This window comes from Lonchura striata, chromosome 2, assembly GCF_046129695.1.
Source record: "Lonchura striata isolate bLonStr1 chromosome 2, bLonStr1.mat, whole genome shotgun sequence".
In the NCBI taxonomy this organism is placed as follows: domain Eukaryota; kingdom Metazoa; phylum Chordata; class Aves; order Passeriformes; family Estrildidae; genus Lonchura; species Lonchura striata.
The window spans coordinates 32,565,498-32,592,240 of NC_134604.1; the positions used below are offsets into that span (position 1 = coordinate 32,565,498).

At 54.9% G+C, this 26,743-nt stretch overlaps 4 protein-coding genes across 4 annotated transcripts; 2 read left to right on the top strand and 2 right to left on the bottom strand.

The window, feature by feature from the left end:
• Positions 1-874: 874 nt before the first annotated feature.
• On the bottom strand, positions 875-2,399 carry LOC144248882 (mid1-interacting protein 1-B-like). Its single transcript, XM_077790863.1, has 2 exons — positions 1,937-2,399; positions 875-1,199 (listed from the first exon to the last, which is right to left on the bottom strand). The coding sequence occupies exon 1, from the start codon at positions 2,352-2,354 to the stop codon at positions 1,959-1,961; it is 396 nt and encodes a 131-aa protein (XP_077646989.1). The 5' UTR covers positions 2,355-2,399; the 3' UTR covers positions 875-1,199; positions 1,937-1,958.
• A 4,264-nt stretch (positions 2,400-6,663) lies between these two features.
• LOC144245894 (thyroid hormone-inducible hepatic protein-like) lies at positions 6,664-7,804 on the bottom strand. Its single transcript, XM_077781296.1, has 2 exons — positions 7,320-7,804; positions 6,664-7,050 (listed from the first exon to the last, which is right to left on the bottom strand). Exon 1 carries the CDS (start codon positions 7,737-7,739, stop codon positions 7,338-7,340), a length of 402 nt encoding a protein of 133 aa, XP_077637422.1. The 5' UTR covers positions 7,740-7,804; the 3' UTR covers positions 6,664-7,050; positions 7,320-7,337.
• Positions 7,805-12,335: 4,531 nt separating this feature from the next.
• Positions 12,336-13,481, top strand: LOC144245895 (thyroid hormone-inducible hepatic protein-like). The gene is made up of 2 exons (XM_077781297.1): positions 12,336-12,825; positions 13,095-13,481. The coding sequence occupies exon 1, from the start codon at positions 12,406-12,408 to the stop codon at positions 12,805-12,807; it is 402 nt and encodes a 133-aa protein (XP_077637423.1). The 5' UTR covers positions 12,336-12,405; the 3' UTR covers positions 12,808-12,825; positions 13,095-13,481.
• A 4,177-nt stretch (positions 13,482-17,658) lies between these two features.
• On the top strand, positions 17,659-18,804 carry LOC144245896 (thyroid hormone-inducible hepatic protein-like). Its single transcript, XM_077781298.1, has 2 exons — positions 17,659-18,148; positions 18,418-18,804. The coding sequence occupies exon 1, from the start codon at positions 17,729-17,731 to the stop codon at positions 18,128-18,130; it is 402 nt and encodes a 133-aa protein (XP_077637424.1). The 5' UTR covers positions 17,659-17,728; the 3' UTR covers positions 18,131-18,148; positions 18,418-18,804.
• The last annotated feature ends 7,939 nt before the right edge of the window (positions 18,805-26,743 follow it).

Here is a 26,743-nt window from a genome sequence, read left to right on the forward strand (position 1 = left end):
TTGTGTTACAGCGGATTCAGCAAGCACCTGTACCAACACGAACAACACAACCAGAGCCTGCAGCACAGGGCATGGTGGCAGTCCTCCTCTCACCACAGATGCTCAGAGATCTCCAGTTTTGTAATCTAAAGTGGAAAGTTGTTGGAGAACCAGTGTTTGTTCAGCCAAAGGAGCACTATTTCAACAGCTGAAGCTTTTTAAAAATGTCCTGAACAGATATGGGGACACTTTCCTCTAGTGCCCAGTTCAATAGGACTTCCCAAGGGTGGTGTATCTGGGAGGGAATGAGTCACTTGGAGGTGGGACCCAACCTGTCCTGAAGGCTCCAACCTTCCTGAGAAGAGCTTACAGCTCCTCCCCACCCACCCAGTGAGGGCTTTGCCCCTGGTTTCCCCACAGTTCACAGTGATCAGACGTGAGCAAGGTCCTGCCTTCCTACTCCAGCTGGGCATCTCCACCTCCTCCTCTGTCCTCAGCTCTGGAGTGTGTCATGGCTGAGCAAGGAGAAGCAGATCTGCCTCACCTGTTTTGCTGGGGCTTGTGAAGATTCCAAACAGGTTGCTCCAACAGGAGAGGACACGGTGCTGGGAATCCAGGAGAGAAGATGATACTGCAGGAAGGAAGGAAGGATGCTGGGGAGCAGATTGGGATCCAGAACCAAGCACAGAATGATGGTAGGATTACACCAAGGTTTTTCAAGGTGGGAGAGACAGAGAGCTGGGGGAACATTAATCTCAAAGCCCTGCCAAAAAAAAACCCCAGGTCATTTCCCTGCATTGGAGCCTGGCCTTGGTGGCCAAGGTCCTTCACCCTCATGTGCTGGGGGACGCTGGTTCGACAGGAGTGACAGCTGGTAGGAAACACAGGACACATCTGCACAAAGCTTTACATTTTATTTATATTTCCAAAGAAAATGGTTTGGAGGGGTTTATACACACACAGAGAACAGCATCACTTCAAAGTTACAGATGCTTTCTACAAAGCAACTACACAAACCACTCATTTCTGCCCTGCAGAAATCCCCCTAGGACAGGAGTGAAACAAGGCAGGAAGCTTGCCAGCAGGATCGGCCACAGGACAAGTCAGATGGTATAGGCAGCACCCAGCAGGCAGACAGCCAAGCTCTGTGCTGCTCACAAAGGATGCTCCATGGTGGGACTTGACGCAGGCAAAGCGCCACTGGGCTTGGAGAACAGACCCTGTAGGAATAACACACATGGTTGGGACGTCCTCCTTCCTGTCTGGGTGTCTTCCTATATAAGGGTAAAGTCCTGTTAATGCCCTCTGTTGTGGCTATCATTTTTCTATACTCCCCATTTTGCTACAATGAGCTTGGCCATGAGTCTCATCTCTGATGGATCATGGGGATGTCTCCCCAAGGGGCCTCAGGCATGAAAGTCCCATCAGTAAGGAGAACAGGTTTGCTTTTCAGGCTAGGGCAAGACTGAAGTGTCTGAGCTTTTTGCTGGTGGTGTGCCAAAGTTAGATATTTGGAAACCTGAAAGTGACAAACTCCTCCCTAAAAATGACTGTTGCATTTTCATTCAGAGAAAAAAGATAAATAACTGGAGCACTAGTGTCTGGCAGCTCCTGGAGTCCAGTCATGATATATCTACCACCCATCTCTTTTGTTCCTGGGATCATTTGTGTCACAAGCAGAAAGACATTGCCTATGCTGCAAACTGGGGAGCCTTGGGGACAACGTGGCGCTCATGGAGTAGCCTTTGTTCACTGACACAGCTTGCATCAATGGCAATTGAGAAAGACACATCCAGGAGGATGTTTCTGTTGAGCAATAAAGTGCAGACTCAGAACTCCTGGGATTTGGGGGTGTGATGCAAACATTGTAACACCACACAGCTGATGGGACATGAGGACGAAGTATGTTACCCCTAAACCAGCTCTTCCTTGGCACTGCATGTCCCCAGGCTCTTACCTCAGAGACGAGAAGTGCAGGCTCAAGAGCTGGACTGATCTTCACTAAGGTTGATCTGGTCCAGGATCTGGCTGTACCTCCGGGTCAGGGCTTTGGTGTTTTTGGTGAGGTCTGTCAGAACCTGCTGCAAGCCATTTACATGATGGGACAGGCGCTCTTCCAGATTGCTGTCTGCACCCTCATCTGAGGCTGTGGCTGTGTCTGTGTCGGCACCGCTGGGGCTCTGGTCAGCGACAGAGGCCAGGCCTTTCTCCACCATGGGCTTGATGGCCTTGAGGAGCTGGTAGCGCTCGTAGAGGTCCGTGTGGCTCTCTGCAGCCGGGGCTGCCCCCTCCTGCTGCGGGAAGACCCCTCGGAGCAGGCTGGGGAACATCACCTCCCGCTCCATCTTCTGCGTGGCTGAGAAGTACTGCTCCATGGCCCTTCTGCTGCTGCTCTGGCAGTGCTGCTCTGGGCTCTCCTGACACTGTCATCTGCTCCCTGTCCCTGCGGGGGCTTTTTATGCACTGCTGGGGCACGTCCCTCCCCTGCTGTCCTGCCCTGGATGGCCTTGGGGTGGGGCTTGGCTCCAGCCCAGCTAGGGCTCAGCTACACCATGTCCCTGGCTCTGTGTAATCTCTTCTGAGCCTCTCCGTGGCCTTCACCCGAGCTGGCCAGGGGTCCTGCTGGATCCCTGTGCTCTGAGTGTGGTGGTGAGGAGATGCTTGGGGTCTGTCAGGAACTTCCCAATCCTGCCTGTCACCACTGTCCTTACTACTGCTGGAGGCCCAGGTGAGTCCAGCCCCTTTCCCCAGGGCGGACAGGTTGCAGGCAGCACCATGGGAAAGCTGCCTTGATCTGGACAGTTTTGAGGAGTGGAGAAAGAGAACAAGTCATCACAAGTTATCACTTGGTTTATCCAGAAAAGGTGAATTTCTCATGTGCTCTGCCTGAAAACTCACTTTCTTCTGTTCTGGTCTGGGGTTCTCACCCAGCCCAACTATGGCAGCTGGCTTAGAGCAATACTGCTAAAAGAAGGTGATAATGAACAGGTGATACTTGTCCAAAGGTGCTTGTCCCAGACTGCTTATTAAAGGAGTAATATGAGCAGCAGTAGGATTTAAAAGTGACTAGAGAGTTAGAAAAGGTACTTTTAAAATTCAGAAGTTGTCAGCCTGAGGAGGAACAGGAAGTTCCAAGTCCGAAGGAGGGTCCTTGGAGGGGCAGTGACAGGAGTCAAAGACTGTGGAACCCACCCCAAAACAGCCCTGCTCTGGAGGATTCCAACCTCCACCCAGGCCTGGCAGAGCATCCTCCAGTCAGGTGCTGTGAGCAGCTTGCAGCCAGCTCCTGGGCTGACAGCAAAGGGAGCACGAGGCAGGGACAGAGACAGTCAGTGCTGGAGAGGCTGGAAGACACCTCTGGAGACAATCTGCTTCAACAACTGCTCAAGCAAGGTCAGCAATGGGACCATGGATATTGGATATCTCTGGGAATGAAAATTTCACCCCCTTTCTGGTAGCCTGTGACAGTGAGCACCTTCAGTTTTAGGAAAAAAAACAAATGTTTTCTTATGTTTAGATGGGATTTATCTTGCGTTTAAATTTGTGTCTGTCCCTCTTTTCCTGTCCTGTCACTGGACACCAGATGCAAGAGTCTGGAGTAATCTCTTGATCTCCATCATGTCTTTACAAACACTGATTAGAACTTTCTCAGCCTTCTCCTTCCAAATCTGCACACCACCAGCTCTCTCAACTTTTCCTCATATGGAAGATACTCCTTCTCTTCTATCACCTTTATGACCCTTTACTGGACTCTTTCCAGTATGTGCAGGTCTCTCTTGTACCAGAAAGACCAGAACAGCACTCCAGGTGAGGCCTCCTTAGATCTCAGCAGACAGGAAGGATGCCTTCCCTCCACTGCCTTTGCCCTGAACACACCTTGCTGTCTCACAGCAATATTGCCTGAAAACAGAGCTAGACAGGGGGGGAGTGGGTGTGAATTTGTGGGGTGCTCTTCTCCAGCATCTGCCCAGGAAAATGGTAGGCAGCAGCCGGGGGTACAGATAAGGTCAGAGCACCCCAAAAATTGAACGGCAAGGGTGTACACGCAAGGAACCTGCCCTGGGGGAAGGGAGGGGAAATTGGCAGTCCCCCATTGTTGGGGCTGGGCAGCATGTGTGATTAGGATGTCTGAAATTGGTTAGAGAAGGGAATTTGGTATTTCTTATTAAATACTTTGGGTCAAAACTGAGCTTTATCTCTTGTCTTTCTCACACTGAGCTCTGTCCCATGTCACTGCTCTCTCGTGGATATGATGTCTCTAAACAGATTTAAAAGAAGCACTGCCACTCTGATTTTCTTGAACAATCTCGAAGAACTTTCCCCGTGCTGGCCAGCAACAGTGTGGGTGCCCTGGGAGGCTGTCCAGGGCAGCACAGAGCCAACACCCCCTGCCACAGATGCCAGATCTGCCCTGTCTGCCAACATCCCACTGGGACCAGTGCAGAAACCTCTTATCAGCTGTGGCCAGCAGCAGTGGGCAGCAGGAGGGCCCCGTCAGGCCGTGGCGCGCCCTGGGGCAGCGTGGTGCAATCCCTGCAATCAGAGCAGGAGGGAGGTTCCTGTGACACACCGGGCTCGGGGCCAGCTGGAGGGACAGCGGCTCTCAGAGACAGACCCACGGCTCCTGGGGGATGCAGGCGGCCCACAACACGTCAGCAAGCCCTTCCAGCTGCCCCGGGTCATGGCCTTTGATGACATCCTGCGTCTCCCACTGCTCCTGTTCAGCAGCCGTGGTCAGTGCCTCACCCTGGCACTGCTGGGACACTTCCCTGGGGCACCACGAGCCTCTGCAGCTGCTGAGCGCTGCCCAAGCCCAAAGCCATCGCTGCAGTGACTGCAGGTGTCCCTCGCTGCGACACCAGTGGGGTTCCACCCCAGCCGGCCACCAAGGCCCACACAGCCACTCACTCACTGCCCCACCAGCAGGATCAGAGACAGAATCGAGGGCAAGAACGAGAAAAGACGTGAGCTGAACCAAAACCAATGTAATAGGGAAAGCAAAAGCCATGCATGCAAACAGAGCAAAGCAAGGAATTCATTCACCGCTTCCCATGGGCAGGTGGGTGTTCAGCAGGACTGCAGGGTCCATCACAGGTAATGATGGGAAGACAAAGGCCATCATTCCAAGTGTGGATCACTTCTTTCTTCTTCCTCCGACTTTATATACTGATGACATATGATCTGGAACATCCCTTGGATGGGTTGGGATGAGTTATCTCACCAGTGTGTCCTCCCAAGTTTCCATGTGCTGCAGTCCCCTCACCGCAGTGGCTGAACAGAAACAAGAAAAGAAAATTAATTCCATCCCTGCCTAAACCAGCACAGCCAGCCGTGTTCTCCAGGGGACACAGATCCCACCCTTGAGCAACAGCCAGACAGAGCCCCAGAAGGCCATTTCCCTGTCTGTGGTCCTCTCCCCACCAGGGACCAGTCTCCATCCATTCCTTATGGTTCAACATTTGCCTCTGCAATCAGCATGGAGACCAAAGATCTCCAAAGGAAGAGCTCCATCATGCCCCAGCCAGAGGTGCCATTGCAATGGGGACGGCCCAGGTCTATCCCAGTATGCCCCTCATGCTCCATTTCTTCTGGATAAGACAAGGCTGCAACTTTGCCCAGGCTGGGGAGAGACATGGAGAGCAGATCAGCTCTGAAATGCTCACTCTGTCGGTAGGGAATTGTGTTTGCCCTTATCTGGGAAACTTATTGTTTGGCATTGTTTTCCTGGAAAAGCAGCACTTCATGGTACTGTTGCAGTGAAATCCTGGGCTCACTGTGGCCACACAACTGGTCTTTGGGCAACCTGTCCACGACCCACTACCCTCCTGGGGAGCCCACCCAGGCCGTGGTCAGGAGGGGGGAAATTTCACCCCATGAATCTCCAAATGACCACTATCATCCCCAGTACCTCCTGCTGACACATCTCCCATGACTCTGGCTGCCCCAAACCCCTCAGAAGTGGCCCTGTCCTGCCTAGGACCTGGCCAGGACCCTTTCAGAGAGGGCACTTCTGGGTCTGCCCTCAGCTGCCCCTTCCAGAGCCCCCATTCCCCTCAGCAGTTCACACAACCACAGCTGGCTGGAGACCCTGTCCCTGCTGCCCACGCTGGGGCAGGACAAGGCAAAGCCAGAGAGGTCCCAGCAGCTGAGAGAAAAGGCCTGATCAGGAGAGAGAAGATGGGGATCTCCAGTGTAACCCAGAGCTGGGATGTCTGGACATGGAGCTGGGGTCTTGAGGGAGGGTAGAGGAGCAGAGACCTACAGCTCTGCTGCCCCTGGCTCTTGTCTGACTGGGCCGAATTTTAGGCAGATTAACCCTTTTTGTGCACAGCAATCAGGCATCAGCTCTTGGGGTGTTGCTGTCAATAAAAGAAAGAAACATTTCAGCCTGGGGCTGGTGACACAGAGGAACACGTTGCCCAGCGAGTTTGCACCGGCCCTGAGGTTGGACACAGTTCTGAGGCACCTGGTCTAGTGCAAGATGGCCCAGCACACAGCAGGGCATTGCACTAGGTGGTCTCTAAAGATCCCTGCAAACCCAAACAATGCCGTGACTTTGGGATTCTTTGTCCCATTCACATTCCCCAGCATTGCCATGGGAAGATCCCACCTCACAGAGCCAGTGTCCCCGTGCCCCTCCCAGGGGCACTCCATGAGTGAAAGCAGCACACTGACAACACTGGCTTCCCAGGGATTCTTTTATTAGCAGAAACAGGGGGAAATGCCCTTGGAGTCCAGGTACCAGCTGGAAAAAGGCTTGGCAATCTCAAGGAACCCTTGGAGGTTGGGCCCACATCACAACACTCCCAACTTCCTGCCACTCTTTGAAAATAAAGAGGAGGCTACGAGCCTGCAGCTCTTCCAATGGCCTTCCCAGCACAGCCAGATGCTTCTTCCTATGAGGATAAGGCACCACCTGGTTTTGCCGTGGTCACAACCATCTCCAGAGTCGGTGCCCGGGCCGGGAGATCCCATCAGCTGCCACAGAGTGGGGAATGCCAGCGAGGCTGGGGAGAGCCTGCAGTGCTCAGCGACGGGGACGTCTTGTGCTTCCTGACAGCAGCGCCGGTCCTGCAACAGCAGCATTCCTTAACTCCAAGGCTCATCCCAGGGGCACACAGCACCCTCAGCCCTCAAGCCCTGCAGTCTCTGCACAGGGCAATGGCACGGGTTCCCTCCTGCAGCATGCAGAGGGAGATGCAGCCCCAGCTGAGGGGACAGCCCCCATTTCTAGGCCCTTCCCAGCAGGTCCCCAGCCCTGCACTCTTGGGCACCTCTCCCAAGAGGGAGCCCAGCCACTGCCTTGCTGCCCCTGGACTCCGCATGTCCCCAGCTCTTACCTGGTGGCCAGGACAGGGTCACCAGCTGGGCTGGCCCTCGCTGGGGCTGATCTGCTCCAGGATCTGGCTGTACCTCCGGGTCAGGGCGTTGGTGTCCCTGGTGAGGTGGGTGAGGACCTGCTGCAGGCCATTCAGGTGGTGGGACAGGCGCTCCTCCAGCTGGGCATCCTCGGCCTCGTTGCTGTCCGAGGATGTGTCCACGTCGGCGTCGGCATCGCTGGGGCTCTGGTCAGCGACAGAGGCCAGGCCTTTCTCCACCATGGGCTTGATGGCCTTGAGGAGCTGGTAGCGCTCGTAGAGGTCCGTGCGGCTCTCTGCAGCCGGGGCTGCCCCCTCCTGCTGCGGGAAGACCCCTCGGAGCAGGCTGGGGAACATCACCTCCCGCTCCATCTTCTGCGTGGCTGAGAAGTACTGCTCCATGGCCCTTCTGCTGCTGCTCTGGCAGTGCTGCTCTGGGCTCTCCTGACACTGTCACCTGCTCCCTGTCCCTGCGGGGGCTTTTTATGCACTGCTGGGGCACATCCCTCCCCTGCTGTCCTGCCCTGCCAGCCCAGATGGGCTGGATGGCCTTGGGGTGGGGCTTGGCTCCTGCCCAGCCGGGGCTCTGCCCTGCAGTGTCCCTGTCTCTGTGCAATCTTTCCTGGCCCAGGCTCCCGGTGGCCTTCACCCGAGCTGGCCAGGGGTCCTGCTGCCTCCCCATGCCAGGAACTGTGGGGGTAGAAAGGAGGAGAGGTGCCCAGGATCCTCCCCCATTCTGTCCTGTGTTACCTCAGTCCCCAACGCGACCAGTTCTGGAACCCACTGCGTGTGGATCCAGCTCCTGCCCCCCAGTTTGGGAAGGCTGTCGGGGACTGTCACCTCCCCTCCTTCCTGCTGCCATGCACTCAGGATGAGAATACCCCATGGACATTGAGCAAGATCTTTGGCACACATAGAGAAATCTGGAACACTCTGGAAATTCACTGGAACCTTGTCCGCTGGGGGTCAGGGGACAATGGAGCCTGCTAATGTCCAGAGATTTGGGTGTTCACGAACATCCAATTCCCCGAACATCCCCGTGAGCTGAGCAGGGTTGTGGACAGGGACAGGGAGCTGACTCCATGCTGTGTAACTCCTGTGGCAGCAGCACAGAGCCATTGCTGCTCCCAGGGGGATTGTGGACATGGATACGCTGCCAGGGTCACAGTTCTGGGAGAGCAAAAGCCACAGCCAGGGCAGCAGCCAGCATTGCCTGTCCCTGCATGTCCCTGAGGCGTGTGGCAATCAGGGAAAGTGGTTCTATCTGGGGAAAGGTTGTGGGGTACCTGGTTCCTTTTGCAGCCCTTGGTGCTGGCAGCTCTCCCTCTGTCCCCCTGTGTCTCAGCCCAGTGCCCGCACTGCCACACAGCCTTTGCCCACCCTTTCCCCTCCCGTCCTCTGCACCCCTCTTGTCCCTTTCCTTGTGCCCTGCCATCTCTTTGTGTCCTGCCATGAGGCCCATTGCTGCACCAAGGGGTGTCGGTGCTGCTGGCCCCGTGCAGGTGCCAGACAGAGGCTTGGCCACATCAGGGCACCTGGGCCACTGCAGAGCTTCCTGCAGGTGCAGGCACATCACAGGGCTCTGGGGACAGAGGGACACAGGGGATGCTTTGGTCTCCTACTCCCCCCATCAATTGCCAAGCTTCTCCTGGAGAGCATGGAGAGAATTTTTTGGGATGACAGGGGCTCGGCAGACTATGATTCCTCCACAGCTCCTCATCCTTGGGACGTGAAATATTGCCAAATCCACTCAGTGACTCTGGAGACTCCGTCAGCCAAAATTTCAACCCCACATCTCCCATATCATGCAGTGAGACACTCGGAAGAGCTGGGGTGCTGTCACTGCCAGCAGGGATGGCAGGAGCAGAAGGACAGAGAGTCCCGCTGGAGCACAGCATAGCCACCACAGGGGTGGAGACTGGCTAGGTTTGGGCTGAGCTAAACTGGGGTGCCCAGTCTTGATTTGGGTCCCTGGGGAGGCTGCTCAGGACCACCAGGGTCCCCAGGAGGTGCACTGATATCCTCGGGTCTCTGCTGCCCCAGACCCCCACATTTGGGCAAGCAGAGCCCTGACCTGTGCTCTAATGAAGGGTCCTGCCCCAGGCCCAGCCCCAGCTCAGAGTGCAGATCCTGCCACCACATCTGTCCCCAAGTGTCTGAATCATCCTGGCACATTCTCCTCTCTTATCCCTCCATGGCACCAAGGCAAGGGAGTGTGGCACCATGCTCAGCACATGAAGCTGGAAGGAGAAGGAAGAGGGGCACAGCCAGAGTGACAGCAGTCGTCCTGCCAGGTCACCATGACATGCAGTGGAGCCCTGCTCTCCTGCAGGTGACTGAACTCCTGAGTGCCAGTGGGAAGAGGGTGAATGAATACTGCCTTTTGCTTTGCTTACTTGTGCAACTTCTGCTCTCCCGGTGGAGCTGTCTTCATTTCTCCCAGCAAGTTTTCTCTCTTGATCACTCTCCAATTCCCTCCCCCAGCCCATCTGCGGAGAGTGCCAAAGCAGCTGAGTGGGGCTGAGTTTCCAGCAGGGCTCAAATCATGATATCCACAGTGAAGCTCCAGCCCCTGGGCAGATGTGTCCCACCCTGAGGCTAATCTCGGGGGAGTCTATGATGTCTCTGAGCCTTTGGGAATCTCCATGATGAACCAGAAATCCTGAGAGCAGGAGGCTGGCAGAGTGAGCAAAGCTAAGTGGAGCCCTGGGCAGCCCGAGATGCCAGGAGCAGCCAGAAAGGGAGAAGAGGAGCAGTGGGGTGAGGTCTGAAGAGGGGAAGGCCAGTGGCAGAATGGGCACCTGGCTGGGCTGTGAGGGGACAGCGGGAGACCTGCTAACACTCAGGGTTGCAAAAGGGAGGAAGGACCCTGCGGACTTTCCCAAAATAGAACCAATTCCTCCAATTGCCACATACTGCAAGAATAGCAGGGACAGCGGTCCTGGCCATTGACCATCCATGGAGTGGGGTTGATATGGTGGGACCCCCGAGCCGGGACAGGTGAAGGCCTCAGGGAGTCTGGGCCCAGAGCCAGGGGTGACAATGAGGAGAGGTGCCCGGCTTCTCTTCCATCCTTTCCTATGCTATCTCACCACCCAGCAGGTTCAGTTTTGGGGTCCTGTGGGATTGGGTCCACCTGCTGCTCCCTGGTGTGGCCAGGCTGCAGGCAGCGGTGCTGCTGGGGATGTCGCCTCCCCCACGCCTCCCTGCCATGGGCTCAGGATGTGAGCACTCCAGGGACATTGAGCAGGCTCTGTCCATGACTGCCAGCCTGAGCTCGGCAGCACACAGCGGTGTGGAACATCTCACTGCGAGTGCTCTGCTGCATGGGATCCTACCTGGGTCATGAGGACATGCAATGGGGACAGAGATGGGACCAAATGCCACAGGGGAACTGCATCCATGGGACTGAGCTTTCATTGCCCACAGTGAAGCACAGATGGTGCCACCTTCACACCCATCACCTCAACCCAGAGCTGAGGCCATGGCAGGTAAATGGCCAGGACTGCTCTCCCTTCTTATCTCACAGTATGTGGCAATTGGAGGAATTGGTTCTATTTTGGGCAAGACCACGGGGTCCTTCCTGCATTTTGCAACCCTCAGTGTTGGCAGGTGTCCCTCTGTCCCCTCAGCACCCAGCCAGGTGCCCATTCTGCCACCTGCCCTCTCTCCATCAGACCTCAAACCACTTTTCCTCTTCTTCCTAATGGGGTCATCAAATGCACAGAGTGGATTTGGCAGTTTTTCGTGTCCCAAGCATCAGGAGCAGGAGAGCAATCAGTCTCTGCCGAGCTGCTGTCATCCCCAAACATTCTGCCCATGCTCCCTATGAGCAGCTTGGGAAGCAGTGAGGGGAGCAGGAGGGCAAAGCATCCCCTGTGTCCCTCTGTCCCCAGAGCCCTGTGATGTGCCTGCACCTGCAGGAAGCTCCGCAGTGGCCCAGGTGCCCTGATGTGGCCAAGCCTCTGTCTGGCACCTGCACGGGGCCAGCAGCACCCACACTCCTGAGTGCAGCAATGGGCCCCATGGCAGGACACAAAGAGATGGCAGGGCACAAGGAAAGGGACAAGAGGGGTGCCGAGGATGGGAGGGGAAAGGGTGGGCAAAGGCTGCAGGGCAGTGCGGGCACCTGGCTGGGACACAGGGGGACAGAGGGAGAGCTGCCAGCACCAAGGGCTGCAAAAGGAACCAGGTACCCCACAGCCTTTCCCCAGATAGAACCACTTTCCCTGATTGCCACACGCCTCAGGGACATGCAGGGACAGGCAATGCTGGCTGCTGCCCTGGCTGTGGCTTTTGCTCTCCCAAAATTGTGACCATGGCAGGGTACCCATGTCCACAATCCCCTGGGAGCAGCAATGGCTCTGTGCTGCTGCTACAGGCATTACACATCATAGAGTCAGCACTCTGTCCCTGGAAACTCAGCCCAGGAGGACGTTGAGGGCATTAGATATTTCTGGGCACCCAAATCTCTGGACACCCGCAGGCTCCATTGTCTCCAGACAGCCAGTGGGAATAGGTTCCAGTGAATTTCCAGAGTGTTCCAGATTTCCCTATGTGTGCTAAAGGCATTGCTCAATGTCCCTGGCGTGTTCATGTCACGAGTGCATGGCAGCAGGAAGGAGGGGAGGTGACAGTCTCCGACAGCGTTCCCAAACTGGGGGGCAGGAGCTGGACCCACACGCAGTGGGTTCCAGAACTGGTCGCGTTGGGGACTGAGGTAATACAGGACAGAATGGAAGAGGATCCTGGACACCTCTCCTCCTTTCTACCCCCACAGTTCCTGGCATGGGGAGTCAGCAGGACCCCCGGCCAGCTCGGGTGAAGGCCACCGGGAGCCTGGGCCAGGAAAGATTGCACAGAGCCAGGGACACTGCAGGGCAGAGCCCCGGCTGGGCTGGAGCCAAGCCCCACCCCAAGGCCATCCAGCCCATCTGGGCTGGCAGGGCAGGACAGCAGGGGAGGGATGTGCCCCATCAGTGCATAAAAAGCCCCCGCAGGGACAGGGAGCAGGTGACAGTGTCAGGAGAGCCCAGAGCAGCACTGCCAGAGCAGCAGCAGAAGGGCCATGGAGCAGTACTTCTCAGCCACGCAGAAGATGGAGCGGGAGGTGATGTTCCCCAGCCTGCTCCGAGGGGTCTTCCCGCAGCAGGAGGGGGCAGCCCCGGCTGCAGAGAGCCGCACGGACCTCTACAAGCGCTACCAGCTCCTCAAGGCCATCAAGCCCATGGTGGAGAAAGGCCTGGCCTCTGTCGCTGACCAGAGCCCCAGCGATGCCGACGCCGACGTGGACACATCCTCGGACAGCAACGAGGCCGAGGATGCCCAGCTGGAGGAGCGCCTGTCCCACCACCTGAATGGCCTGCAGCAGGTCCTCACCCACCTCACCAGGGACACCAACGCCCTGACCCGGAGGTACAGCCAGATCCTGGAGCAGATCAGCCCCAGCGAGGGCCAGCCCAGCTGGTGACCCTGTCCTGGCCACCAGGTAAGAGCTGGGGACATGCAGAGTCCAGGGGCAGCAAGGCAGTGGCTGGGCTCCCTCTTGGGAGAGGTGCCCAAGAGTGCAGGGCTGGGGACCTGCTGGGAAGGGCCTAGAAATGGGGGCTGTCCCCTCAGCTGGGGCTGCATCTCCCTCTGCATGCTGCAGGAGGGAACCCGTGCCATTGCCCTGTGCAGAGACTGCAGGGCTTGAGGGCTGAGGGTGCTGTGTGCCCCTGGGATGAGCCTTGGAGTTAAGGAATGCTGCTGTTGCAGGACCGGCGCTGCTGTCAGGAAGCACAAGACGTCCCCGTCGCTGAGCACTGCAGGCTCTCCCCAGCCTCGCTGGCATTCCCCACTCTGTGGCAGCTGATGGGATCTCCCGGCCCGGGCACCGACTCTGGAGATGGTTGTGACCACGGCAGAACCAGGTGGTGCCTTATCCTCATAGGAAGAAGCATCTGGCTGTGCTGGGAAGGCCATTGGAAGAGCTGCAGGCTCGTAGCCTCCTCTTTATTTTCAAAGAGTGGCAGGAAGTTGGGAGTGTTGTGATGTGGTCCCAACCTCCAAGGGTTCCTTGAGATTGCCAAGCCTTTTTCCAGCTGGTACCTGGACTCCAAGGGCATTTCTCCCTGTTTCTGCTAATAAAAGAATCCCTGGGAAGCCAGTGTTGTCAGTGTGCTGCTTTGACTCATGGAGTGCCCCAGGGAGGGGCAGGGGGACACTGGCTCTGTGGGGTGGGATCTTCCCAGGGCAATTCTGGGGAATGTGAAAGGGTTAAAGTATCCCAAAGTCATGGGATTGTTTGGTTTTGCAGGGATCATAAGAGACCACCTAGTGCAATGCCCTGCTATGTGCTGGGCCTTCTGCCTCTAGACCAGGTGCCTCAGAACTGTGTCCAACCTCAGGGCCTGAGCAAACTCACTGGGCAACGTGTTCCTCTGTGTCACCAGCCGCAGGCTGAAATGTTTCTTTCTTTTATTGACAGCAACACCACAATATCTGATACCTGATTTCGGTGCACAAAACAAGGGTGGATCTTCCCAAAACCTGGCCCAGACAAGTAACAGTGAGGGACATCAGAGCTGTAGGTCTCAGCACCTCTTTAGAGTAGCCTCTCCCACGACCCCAGCTCCATGTCCAGGTAGTTCAGATTTGGGATACACTGGAGATTCTCATCAACTGGCTGATTGACAGCTGCTTTCCTACAAAAGCCAGACTTCTGGATACAGGAGCAGTGAGCTCCTTGGGTCTCTGTGGCCACACAGAAATGGTGTTTGGGCACCCAGTCCACAGCTCACCATTGTCCTGGGGAACCCGCCCCAGATCATGGCTCAGGACCATGGCTCACCTCCACATCAGCCCATGCCTTCCCCAGTACCTCCTGCTGACACATCTCCCATGACTCTGGCTGCCCCAAACCCCTCAGAAGTGGCCCTGTCCTGCCTAGGACCTGGCCAGGACCCTTTCAGAGAGGGCACTTCTGGGTCTGCCCTCAGCTGCCCCTTCCAGAGCCCCCAGTCCCCTCAGCAGTTCACACAACCACAGCTGGCTGGAGACCCTGTCCCTGCTGCCCACACTGGGGCAGGACAAGGCAAAGCCAGAGAGGTCCCAGCAGCTGAGAGAAAAGGCCTGATCAGGAGAGAGAAGATGGGGATCTCCAGTGTAACCCAGAGCTGGGATGTCTGGACATGGAGCTGGGGTCTTGAGGGAGGGTAGAGGAGCAGAGTCCTACAGCTCTGCTGCCCATGGCTCTTGTCTGACTGGGCCGAATTTTAGGCAGATTAACCCTTTTTGTGCACAGCAATCAGGCATCAGCTCTTGTGGTGTTGGTGGTAACAAAAGAAAGAAACATTTTAGTCTGAGGCTGGGGGCACAAGGGAACAGGTTGTCCAGCGAGTTTGCTCTGCCCCTAATGTTGGAGAGAGACCTGTGCCCTCCTGGGGGGTCCTGCCCCAGGCCCAGCCCCAGCTCAGAGGGCAGATCCTGCCACCACATCTGTCCCCAAGTGACTGTATCATCCTGGCACATTCTCCTCTCTTATCCCTCCATGGCACCAAGGCAAGGGAGTATGGCACCATGCTCAGCACATGGAGCTGGAAGGAGAAGGAAGAGGGGCACAATCAGAGTGACAGCAGTCGTCCTGCCAGGTCACCATGACACGCAGTGGAGCCCTGCTCTCCTGCAGGTGACTGAACTCCTGAGTGCCAGTGGGAAGGGGTGAATGAATCCTGCCTTTTGCTTTGCTTACTTGTGCAACTTCTGCTCTCCCGGTGGACCTGTCTTCATTACTACCCATCAGTTTTCTCTCTTTAACACTCTCCAGCCCACCTTGAAGGAGTGACAGAACAGCTGAGTGGGGCTGAGTTTCCAGCAGGGCTCAAATCATGATATCCAAAGTGAAACTCCAGCCCCTGGGCAGATGTTTCCCACCGTAAAGGCCACACTGGGGGGACACTACGATGTCTCTGAATCATCAAGAACCATCATGGTGAACCAGAAATCCTCAGAGCATAAGGCTGCCAGTGTGAGCAAAGCTCAGTGCAGCCCTGGGCAGCCCGGGATGCCAGGAGCAGCCAGAAAGGGAGAAGAGGATCAGTGGGGTGAGGTCTGAAGAGGAGAGGGCCGGTGGCAGAATGGGCACCTGGCTGGGCTGTGAGGGGACAGCGGGAGACCTGCCAACACTGAGGGTTGCCAAGGGAGGAAGGACACTGCGGCCTTTCCCAAAATAGAACCAATTCTTCCAATTGCCACATACTGCAAGAATAGCAGGGACAGCGGTCCTGGCCATTGACCATCCATGGAGTGGGGTTGATATGGTGGGACCCCCGAGCCGGGACAGGTGAAGGCCTCAGGGAGTCTGGGCCCAGAGCCAGGGGCGACAATGAGGAGAGGTGCCCGGCTTCTCTCCCATCCTTTCCTATGCTATCTCACCACCCAGCAGGTTCAGTTTTGGGGTCCTGTGGGAGTGGGTCCACCTGCTGCTCCCTGGTGTGGCCAGGCTGCAGGCAGCGGTGCTGCTGGGGATGTCGCCTCCCCCACGCCTCCCTGCCATGGGCTCAGGATGTGAGCACTCCAGGGACATTGAGCAGGCTCTGTCCATGACTGCCAGCCTGAGCTCGGCAGCACACAGCGGTGTGGAACATCTCACTGCGAGTGCTCTGCTGCATGGGATCCTACCTGGGTCATGAGGACATGCAATGGGGACAGAGATGGGACCAAATGCCACAGGGGAACTGCATCCATGGGACTGAGCTTTCATTGCCCACAGTGGAGCACAGATGGTGCCACCTTCACACCCATCACCCCCATCCCAGAGCTGAGGCCATGGCAGGTAAATGGCCAGGACTGCTCTCCCTTCTTATCTCACAGTATGTGGCAATTGGAGGAATTGATTCTATTTTGGGCAAGACCACGGGGTCCTTCCTGCATTTTGCAACCCTCAGAGTTGGCAGGTCTCCCTCTGTCCCCTCACAGCCCAGCCAGGTGCCCATTCTGCCACCTGCCCCCTCTCCCTCTGACTTGAACCCACGGCTCCTCTTCTTCCTAATGGGGTCATCAAATGCACAGAGTGGATTTGGCAATTATTTGTGTCCCATGTAACAGGAGCAGGAGAGCAATCAGTCTCTGCCGAGCTGCTGTCATCCCCAAACATTCTGCCCATGCTCCCGATGAGCAGCTTGAGAAGCAGTGAGGGGAGCAGGATGGCAAAGCATCCCCTGTGTCCCTCTGTCCCCAGAGCCCTGTGATGTGCCTGCACCTGCAGGAAGCTCCGCAGTGGCCCAGGTGCCCTGATGTGGCCAAGCCTCTGTCTGGCACCTGCACGAGGCCAGCAGCACCCACACTCCTGGGTGCAGCAATGGGCCCCATGGCAGGACACAAAGAGATGGCAGGGCACAAGGAAAGGGACAAGAGGGGTGCCGAGGACGGGAGGGGAAAGGGTGGGCAAAGGCTGCAGGGCAGTGCGGGCACCTGGCTGGGACACAGGGGGACAGAGGGAGAGCTGCCAGCACCAAGGGCTGCAAAAGGAACCAGGCACCCCACAACCTTTCCCCAGATAGAACCACTTTCCCTGATTGCCACACGCCTCAGGGACATGCAGGGACAGGCAATGCTGGCTGCTGCCCTGGCTGTGGCTTTTGCTCTCCCAGAACTGTGACCATGGCAGGGTACCCATGTCCATAATCCCCTGGGGGCAGCAATGGCTCTGTGTTGCTGCCACAGGAGTTACACAGCATGGAGTCAGCACTCTGTCCCTGGAAACTCAGCCCAGGAGGACGTTGAGGGCATTGGATATTTCTGGGCATCCAAATCTCTGGACACCCGCAGGCTCCATTGTCTCCAGACAGCCAGTGGGAATAGGTTCCAGTGAATTTCCAGAGTGTTCCAGATTTCCCTATGTGTGCTAAAGGCATTGCTCAATGTCCCTGTCGTGTTCACGTCACGAGTGCATGGCAGCAGGAAGGAGGGGAGGTGACAGTCCCCTACAGCCTTCCCAAACTGGGGGGCAGGAGCTGGACCCACACCCAGTGGGTTCCAGAACTGGTCGCTTTGGGGACTGAGATAATACAGGACAAAATGGGAGAGGCCATGGACACCTCTCCTCCTTTCTACCCCCACAGTTCCTGGCATGGGGAGGCAGCAGGACCCCCGGCCAGCTCGGGTGAAGGCCACCGGGAGCCTGGGCCAGGAAAGATTGCACAGAGACAGGGACACAGCAGGGTCGAGCACTGGCTGGGCTGGAGCCAAGCCCCACCCCAAGGCCATCCAGCCCATCTGGGCTGGCAGGGCAGGACAGCAGGGGAGGGATGTGCCCCATCAGTGCATAAAAAGCCCCCGCAGGGACAGGGAGCAGGTGACAGTGTCAGGAGAGCCCAGAGCAGCACTGCCAGAGCAGCAGCAGAAGGGCCATGGAGCAGTACTTCTCAGCCACGCAGAAGATGGAGCGGGAGGTGATGTTCCCCAGCCTGCTCCGAGGGGTCTTCCCGCAGCAGGAGGGGGCAGCCCCGGCTGCAGAGAGCCGCACGGACCTCTACGAGCGCTACCAGCTCCTCAAGGCCATCAAGCCCATGGTGGAGAAAGGCCTGGCCTCTGTCGCTGACCAGAGCCCCAGCGATGCCGACGCCGACGTGGACACATCCTCGGACAGCAACGAGGCCGAGGATGCCCAGCTGGAGGAGCGCCTGTCCCACCACCTGAATGGCCTGCAGCAGGTCCTCACCCACCTCACCAGGGACACCAACGCCCTGACCCGGAGGTACAGCCAGATCCTGGAGCAGATCAGCCCCAGCGAGGGCCAGCCCAGCTGGTGACCCTGTCCTGGCCACCAGGTAAGAGCTGGGGACATGCAGAGTCCAGGGGCAGCAAGGCAATGGCTGGGCTCCCTCTTGGGAGAGGTGCCCAAGAGTGCAGGGCTGGGGACCTGCTGGGAAGGGCCTTGAAATGGGGGCTGTCCCCTCAGCTGGGGCTGCATCTCCCTCTGCATGCTGCAGGAGGGAACCCGTGCCATTGCCCTGTGCAGAGACTGCAGGGCTTGAGGGCTGAGGGTGCTGTGTGCCCCTGGGATGAGCCTTGGAGTTAAGGAATGCTGCTGTTGCAGGACCGGCGCTGCTGTCAGGAAGCACAAGACGTCCCCGTCGCTGAGCACTGCAGGCTCTCCCCAGCCTCGCTGGCATTCCCCACTCCGTGGCAGCTGATGGGATCTCCCGGCCTGGGCACCGACTCTGGAGATGGTTGTGACCACGGCAGAACCAGGTGGTGGCTTATCCTCATAGGAAGAAGCATCTGGCTCTGCTGGGAAGGCCATTGGAAGAGCTGCAGGCTCGTAGCCTCCTCTTTATTTTCAAAGAGTGGCAGGAAGTTGGGAATGTTGTGATGTGGGCACAACCTCCAAGGGTCCCTTGAGATTGCCAAGCCCTTTTCCAGCTGGTACCTGGACTCCAAGGGCATTTCTCCCTGTTTCTGCTAATAAAAGAATCCCTGGGAAGCCAGTGTTGTCAATGTGCTGCTTTCAGTCATGGGGTGCCCGAGGGAGGGGCAGGGGGACACTGGCTCTGTGGGGTGGGATCTTCCCAGGGCAATTTGGGGGAATGTGAAAGGGATAAAGTATCCCAAAGTCATGGGATTGTTTGGTTTTGCAGGGATCATAAGAGACCACCTAGTGCAATGCCCTGCTATGTGCTGGGCCTTCTTGCTCTAGACCAGGTGCCTCAGAACTGTGTCCAACCTCAGGGCCTGTGCAAACTCACTGGGCAACGTGTTCCTCTGTGTCACCAGCCGCAGGCTGAAGTGTTTCTTTCTTTTATTGACAGCAAGCCCACATTATCTGATACCTGATTTTGGTGCACAAAATGAGGGTGAATCTTCCCAAAACGTGGCCCAGACAAGTAACAGTGAGGGGCATCAGAGCTGTAGGTCTCAGCACCTCTTTAGAGTAGCCACACTCATGACCACAGCTCCATGTCCAGGCATTTCAGATTTGGGATACACTGGAGATTCTCATCAACTGGCTGATTGACAGCTGCTTTCCTACAAAAGCCAGATTTCTGGATACAGGAGCACTGAGCTCCTTGGGTCTCTGTGGCCACACAGAAATGGTGTTTGGGCACCCAGTCCACAGCTCACCATCGTCCTGGGGAGCCCACCCCAGACCATGGCTCAGGACCATGGCTGTAGTAGATAGGGACAGGCGAATGGAAGATTTTGGGATGTCACAGAAAGAAGAACCCTTCCCCCTTATCCTGCAACACATTATCTATTACCCCCAGAACATGTAACCACACCTAACCCAGTAGTTTTCCACTCTTTACTAACTCTAGTGACCCTACCAACCCCCCCTGATGTAGCAAAGTCCTCTGAGACTATTTAAACCCATGAGATAAGATAATAAAGGCCTTTCGACCGTCCACCACATTGGTGTTAGCCTGTGTTGTTGGCCCGAGTAGCCCGGGCAAGGCCGGGCTGCTGTGCTGTTCCTAGCAACCAGGTCGCCTTGCCTTCACCTGAAGGCCGCATATCTGGTGCCGAAACCCAGGAAGATTCGCTCAGGTAGCGGGTGTCGCCTGGTCAGGGTCAGCGGCTGGAGCGGTGAGACCGTATCCTTGGCGGGGGAGACGTCCCCGGACCCGTGGATCGTCATGGATGCCATTGCGAAGGTCATGAGTGCGATTCATAAGCAGTGGGGTATTAAGTGCAGGCTCAAAGACTTTTATGTTGCTATAGCAAGGCTCCTTGAGGTTAGGGTGATTGAACGCCCCGTGGATGTTTTGCATCCAGAGATATGGGAAAAAAGTACAGCCATGCTGGCCAAGAACATGAAATCCTCAGGCAGTGGCAGAAGCCTTAAGGCGTGGGGCAAAATTGAGAAAGCCCTACACAGAGCATTAGAAGAGCAGGAGGCATGGAGCGTGGTGCGCACATGTTTATTAGTTACACCCAAGCTAAGGGTAGGAGCAGTAACACAAGCCGCCCCTGAGGGTGGCCTGCCCGGGAGCAGGGATCCGGCAGGGCCCGGCATGTCACCCCCCTCCCCGGGCCAGAGCCCAAACCCCACCGCGGAACCTTCCCAAAAATCCGCAGCTTCCCCATCCGTCCCGCCGCCACCAATCAGCGACCCGTTGCCGGAAGTGCAGCAGCGCGCGGAATCCTTTTGGCAGGAACTGGCGAAGGAAGCCAGAGAGGCAGAAACCACAGCTCGGAAAGAGATCCAACCCCCGCCACCACCCCTGTACCCTGCTAAAAATGGTGCTGGCAGCCAAGGAGAGGGGCGGGGCGCGGGCAGTCTCAGCGCAAAAAGCCTGGAGGCGTGGGGTTTCACAAATGCGCGTGTGCGAGAGAAAGAGGAGGAGAGCGGCAGAGGGCTCGGAGCCGATCGGCAGCCGCGCCTGACGCCGCCACCATGTAAGGGAGAAACCCCCCCCTGCAGGAGGCAGGGCGAGCCCGGGGGGCGGCAGCGGCGCCACCCCCGGGGGGAGGAGCGGGGTCGGAGCCGCACAAAACGGCACCGAGCCCCGGAAGTGCGCTGGCATTCGACTTCCGATTCTGAGTCCAGCAGCAGCCCCAGCTGTCGCTGTGGGACACGTGAAAGCACCACGCGGACCACCTGCTGCTTGCAAGGTAAAAAAGGAACGTTTATTATTTGACTCTGTCTTTTATACCTTCCCAAGGGTGACATTAGATTGGAGAGTGAACGGGCCACCTCTCCAAAGACATTGGACAAACTACCAGTATATCAAGTGCTCTCCACTCCCATAAAGAAATGTAAACAATACGTTGTTTACAGAAATTGTGTGGGAAAGTTCTCCAAAGGAATGTAAACTCAGAAGGCTTTAGGAAGTCTTAAGAATCAGGGTGACACCCAGCAGCTCGGAAGAGCTGACGGAAGCCGGCTGGGTCTCTGAGACAGAGGGAACAGAGCCAACGTGATTTAAAACAAAACCGAGTAAAGCTTTAAGCCACACCGAAAAGCAACCAAAATACAAACCAGCCCAGTTTACCGACTGGGGAAAAATAAAAATAGCCTGTGCTGAATGGTCTCCATCAGCTGCCATCCAAGCCTTCCTGGTGAAGATCACCAGCCCGGAAAGGAACCAGCAGAGGGTATATATTCCGGTAAATCCAAAAGATGTATAGTCAGTTGTCAAAGCCATTTCAGAAAAAGAAATTAATTCGGCCATGGTCTCCACCCTAGTCGATAGTCTCTTTAGTAATGGCAACTTGCTTCCCTTTAATACTATTAAGAATATGCTAAAAAGAAAAAACACACTCCACCCCAAAACCTTGCCCTCAAAGATCACCAATACCCCGACCGGTCATGCGGATGCCTTCCAGATAGGCCACGTAGAAAAGTCAGACCCAAACCCAATCTTTCATATACTAGAAGGTACCTTTCTAACCCTGAACGAAACCAAACCAAACCTAACTAACTCCTGCTAGCTTTGCTATGATATTAAACCCCCTTTCTACGAAGGCATTGCTTTAGACACCCCCTTCAGTTACTCCACAGCCAATGCCCCCCACCATGCAGATAGGACACTCCCTGCAAAGTGTTGTGGCGCGGCATGCACTCCTCTCGCCGCGGCACTCCGAGCCGTGCCGTGCTGGGCGGTGAGGGAAGAGAACGGGCGGCCGCTTCCCCCTGCAAGCTCTGCAGTTCAGTTCGTGGCGCGCGGGGACAGACGAGGGCGGCACGGGACTTGGGGGTGAACGGGATGGTTTTATTCAGCGAACCCCAAGACCCCCTCGGGGGCGGGAGCAGAGGTTTTATACAGAACTCAGGAGGAGGGGTGTAGGAACAGTAACCACTAAGGGAATAGCAGGGGAGGAGTTTAGGGCAGAACTAACATATCACAAACCTATCAGGGGAAACAGGGGAGTGCTAGGGAAGACTGACACTGGGGAGAGGAGGAGATTGGGGGGTCGGGGGGGGGGAAACAGATATTAAACAAATATTAAATGAAAGAAAAACACACCACCGCATCTCCCTCTTTTCTTTTACAAAAGGAAGGAGAATTCTGTGGTTTAAGCAAATTAATAAAACATGCAAATAATATGATAACTTTGTAAATTACTTAAAGGACATGAAAGTCACATTATTGCATTTATAGGACAGGAAGAGTAGTCACATCTTAAATCAGACATAAGACTGTACAAAACTTGCTGTTTTGCTGCTCTGAGTAACAATCTAGAATAATGCAAATAATTGAAATAATTGAAATAGAATTGAAATTAGATAAAGACTAGGTGATTGAAATAGAATGAAATAATTGACAGAAATTAAACTAAAAAAATTAATTAGAATGATTAAAATTACAACTATCTAATTTAAATAAAATAATTAAATGGAATTATTGGAATTAAATATAATAAAAGATTAACTAAATATAACTAATACATTTTTAAACCTTGCAGCAATGCAGCGAGCCTGAAGCGATACACTAGCTACGTGATTCCTGTAGCAATAATGGTTAAAAACACAGCCTTTAAGTCAAAAAATATTAGAAAAGACTGAATTAATTATAATTACAATAAAACAGCTTAATATAAAATCAAATTGTAACATTACATATTATTAAAAAAAAACATAAGTTGAAAGATATCAAAAAATGATAAACTAATTGTGATTATAACATATGAAACATATAAAAACTTCATCTGGAATATATAAAATTGTCCTAAACGAAAGTCCAAATTAAGGGTACAAAGCACAGCAGGATTTGTGACTTCATCTGATTTAGAATTTGCTTCGTTACGGCGCTTGCGATGTTCAGCTTCTTAAATTCTTAAAGCAGAGTCAGTGGATATCGGCGCTTGTCTTAAAGCAGAGTCAGCGGATAGCGATGTGGTTTGTTCAATTTGAATGTTTGTTTGCGAGGTGGGCATAATATCTTGAGTATTAATTAACTGGGATGATATTTCTTTCTATAAAATATAACTCAACAAATAGATTATTCAAAAAATAATTAAAAGCAAAAAGAGGAATTCGTAGTTAAATAAAAAGGAGTATTGGGTAGGGTACATTAAGGAATAGGATAGGGGAATCAGACAATCACTTAATTAGTGATTGCCATGATTAACAGGGGGTATCGGTAAGGGGTGGACCGGGGCGCCGCCATTTTAGGGGGAAGACAAAATGACGGATCCCCAGTCCCGGGTTTCGGCTCCATTTCCTCAGAAGAAGATCCCTCCCGACCTTCCCCCCGGAGGAAGAGCCCGAAGAAGGATGGGGGAATATCCAACCCCGCCTCCCCACAATAGGGACTAGCCTCGTGCAGGGACGGTGCAGGGCTATTGGGAGAGAAATGGGACTGGCGGGAAACCAGGGGCAGAAAAGAAGGGTCAAGGCGGGAAATGGGTCCCGAGCGGCGTGGCCAGCGCCATCTTGGGAGGGGTGCCAGATACACTGTACTTGGCCTGAGCAGTGTCCGACAGGGCACTTGGGGCGGCTCGGCCACAGCAATCCCCAAGGGAGGATAGGAAAGGGTTTTAGGAAAGTCCGAGGGGATGGGGATATAGGGAGCTTCACAGAAGCAAAAAGGGAAATTTACAGGAGGGGGGCCCGACGCAGCTGGATGTAAAGGGCCTCTTTTAACTACCCTCCCATAATTAACATGTCGCCCTCTTAACTGTTCCCTACTGGTGTCTTTTCTACCCCCTCCGTCCAGCCCAGAATGGGGAGGGGAGGATAGAGAAGACAACATTTTCGAGGAGAAGAAAAAGCAATCCAATCTAGGTCCCCACAGAAGACTAGGCGAAGAATAGCACTCAGTGCTAGCTTCCCCCAGAAAAGGAAAACCCACCCGCCTGCCAGGGACATGCAAGGCTACAGCCCCAGTCTGGGCGCAGACGGGGGTTAAAACGCAAAAAAAAAAAGTGGCAGACCCAGCCGCCCGTCGGGGCGATCCCCACCCCGTGTAGCCTACCTTACCTTGCAGGCTCGGACGGAGATGGCTTGGATCTTCTCCTCGACTTGATGGAAAAGTCGCGCTGAAAACTGGGGATGTTCCTTCCCGGTTTTGGCCCTTCCGGAGGCCTGGGTGTTCCCGTTAAACCAAGACTCGTCCCTGAAGCCTTGGTTTCGGCCACTATCAGCCTCCGGTGGTCTCACTGCAGATGCTGACCGAGGAACTAACCTCTTCTCGGTCAGCCTTTCTTCAGGCTCCCCCGAGCCGCTGCCAAAACCGCCCTCTGTGTCCTCGGGTAAGTCTGCCCGCCAAAAAGCTCTGCAGCCCGGCTGCCCGTGCAGCGTGGCTGCTCCAGGGCGGGTAGATGGCGAGAACAAAGAGGGTCCCGGAGCCTCAATCTTTTTTGCTCGGCGCTCAGCTCCTCATAGCATGCGGCAGAGCTTTTACGGCCGTAGATTTTCCTCTTCCCTCCTTCTTCTTCTGTGAGGCGGGCGCCCCCACGAATTTGCCCGTTTTTTTTACAAGACGAAGGAGGGAACCATCCTCTTGCTACCATATGTTGTGGCACGGCATTCGCTCCTCTCGCCGCGGCACTCCGAGCCGTGCCGTGCTGGGCGGTGAGGGAAGAGAACGGGCGGCCACTTCCCCCCGCAAGCTCTGCAGTTCAGTTCGTGGCGCGCGGGGACAGACGAAGGTGACACGGGACTTGGGGGGTGAACGGGATGGTTTTATTCAGCGAACCCCAAGACCCCCTCGGGGGCGGGAGCAGAGGTTTTATACAGAACTCAGGAGGAGGGGTGTAGGAACAGTAACCACTAAGGGAATAGCAGGGGAGGAGTTTAGGGCAGAACTAACATATCACAAACCTATCAGGGGAAACAGGGGAGTGCTAGGGAAGACTGACACTGGGGAGAGGAGGAGATTGGGGGGTCGGGGGGGGGGGGGGGAAACAGATATTAAACAAATATTAAATGAAAGAAAAACACACCACCGCAGCAAAGGAATCACCGTGAGTCAAATCACAGGACAAGGCAGATGTTTTGGCAATGCAACTTTAGCAAAGCAGAAAGGCAACTTATGCACTAAAGTTGTCAAGCCCAACAGAAAGATCAATCAGTGGGTAGTCCCATCCGCATCTGGGATGTGGGTTTGCCAGCGATCCGGAGTGAGTCCTTGTGTGTTCCTTGCCAAATTAAACGACTCTATCAACTTCTGTGTCCAAGTTCTGATTGTTCCTAGGGTCCTGTACCACTCAGACGAAGAGGTATACCACCTTTTTGAGGAACACGACAGACTCCACAAAAAAGAAATAATCACAGGTATAACTATCACAATGCTGCTCGGCCTGGGAGCAGCTGGCACAGCCATGGGTGTCTCAGCCATCACAACCCAACTATATGGACTCTCTCAGCTGCAAATGACCATTGATGAAGACCTGCAGAGGATCGAGAAATCCATCTCTTATCTAGAGAAATCAGTCTCCTCACTTTCAGAAGTAGTTTTACAGAATAAGCGAGGACTAGACCTCTTGTTCATGCAACAAGGAGGACTGAGTGCAGCCTTGAAAGAGGAATGCTGCTTTTATGCAGATCATACGGGAGTCGTTAAAGACTCCATGGCAGAACTCCGAGACAGGCTAGCTCAGAGAAAGAGAGACAAGGAAACCCAACAAAGCTGGTTTGAATCCTGGTTCAATCAATCGCCTTGGCTTACCACTTTAATTTCTGCCCTGGTAGGTCCACTGGCAATACTGCTTTTAGCTGTTACCATAGGACCATGCCTGCTGAACAAGCTAGTCTCATTTGTTCAGGCCCATCTAGAACGGGCAAACATTCTGTTCGTAGGCCAGCAACAAATGCTATAAACCAAAAACTGTGAACACTGCCAATCGCAAAAGCCTTCGAAACTCACCTTGCGAGAATTACTCAGGTTTACCAAACCCCTTTTTCCTTACCAAGTTACAAGTTTGTACCTCACTCCAGTGCCTATATCTATGACTACCTCATTTTATTTATGAAAAGGAGGGGGGAGATGTAGTAGATAGGGACAGGAGAACGAAAGATTTCGGGATGTGACGGAAAGACCCTTCCTCCCTCACCCTGCAACACATTATCTACTACCCCCAGAACATGTAACCACACCTAACCCAGTAGTTTTCCACTCCTCACTAACCCTAGAGGCCCTACCAACCTCCTCTGACGTAGCAAAGTCCGCCGAGACTATTTAAACCCATGAGATAAGATAATAAAGGCCTTTTGACCGTCCACCACATTGGTGTCAGTGCGTGTTGTTGGCCCGAGTGGCCTGTGCCAGACCAGGCTGCCGTGCTGTTCCTTGCAACCAGGTCACCTTGCCTTCACCTGAAGGCAACAGTGTGGGGTGAACCATACATCTTTTGGGGGGTGGGATGAAACAGTCCATTTCACCCCAGGACACATTCAAAGGCAGGGTCATTGTCCGGCTAGATGGGAGAACTGTTCTCATGCTGATGTATTATTTATGAACAATTATATTTATCTATCA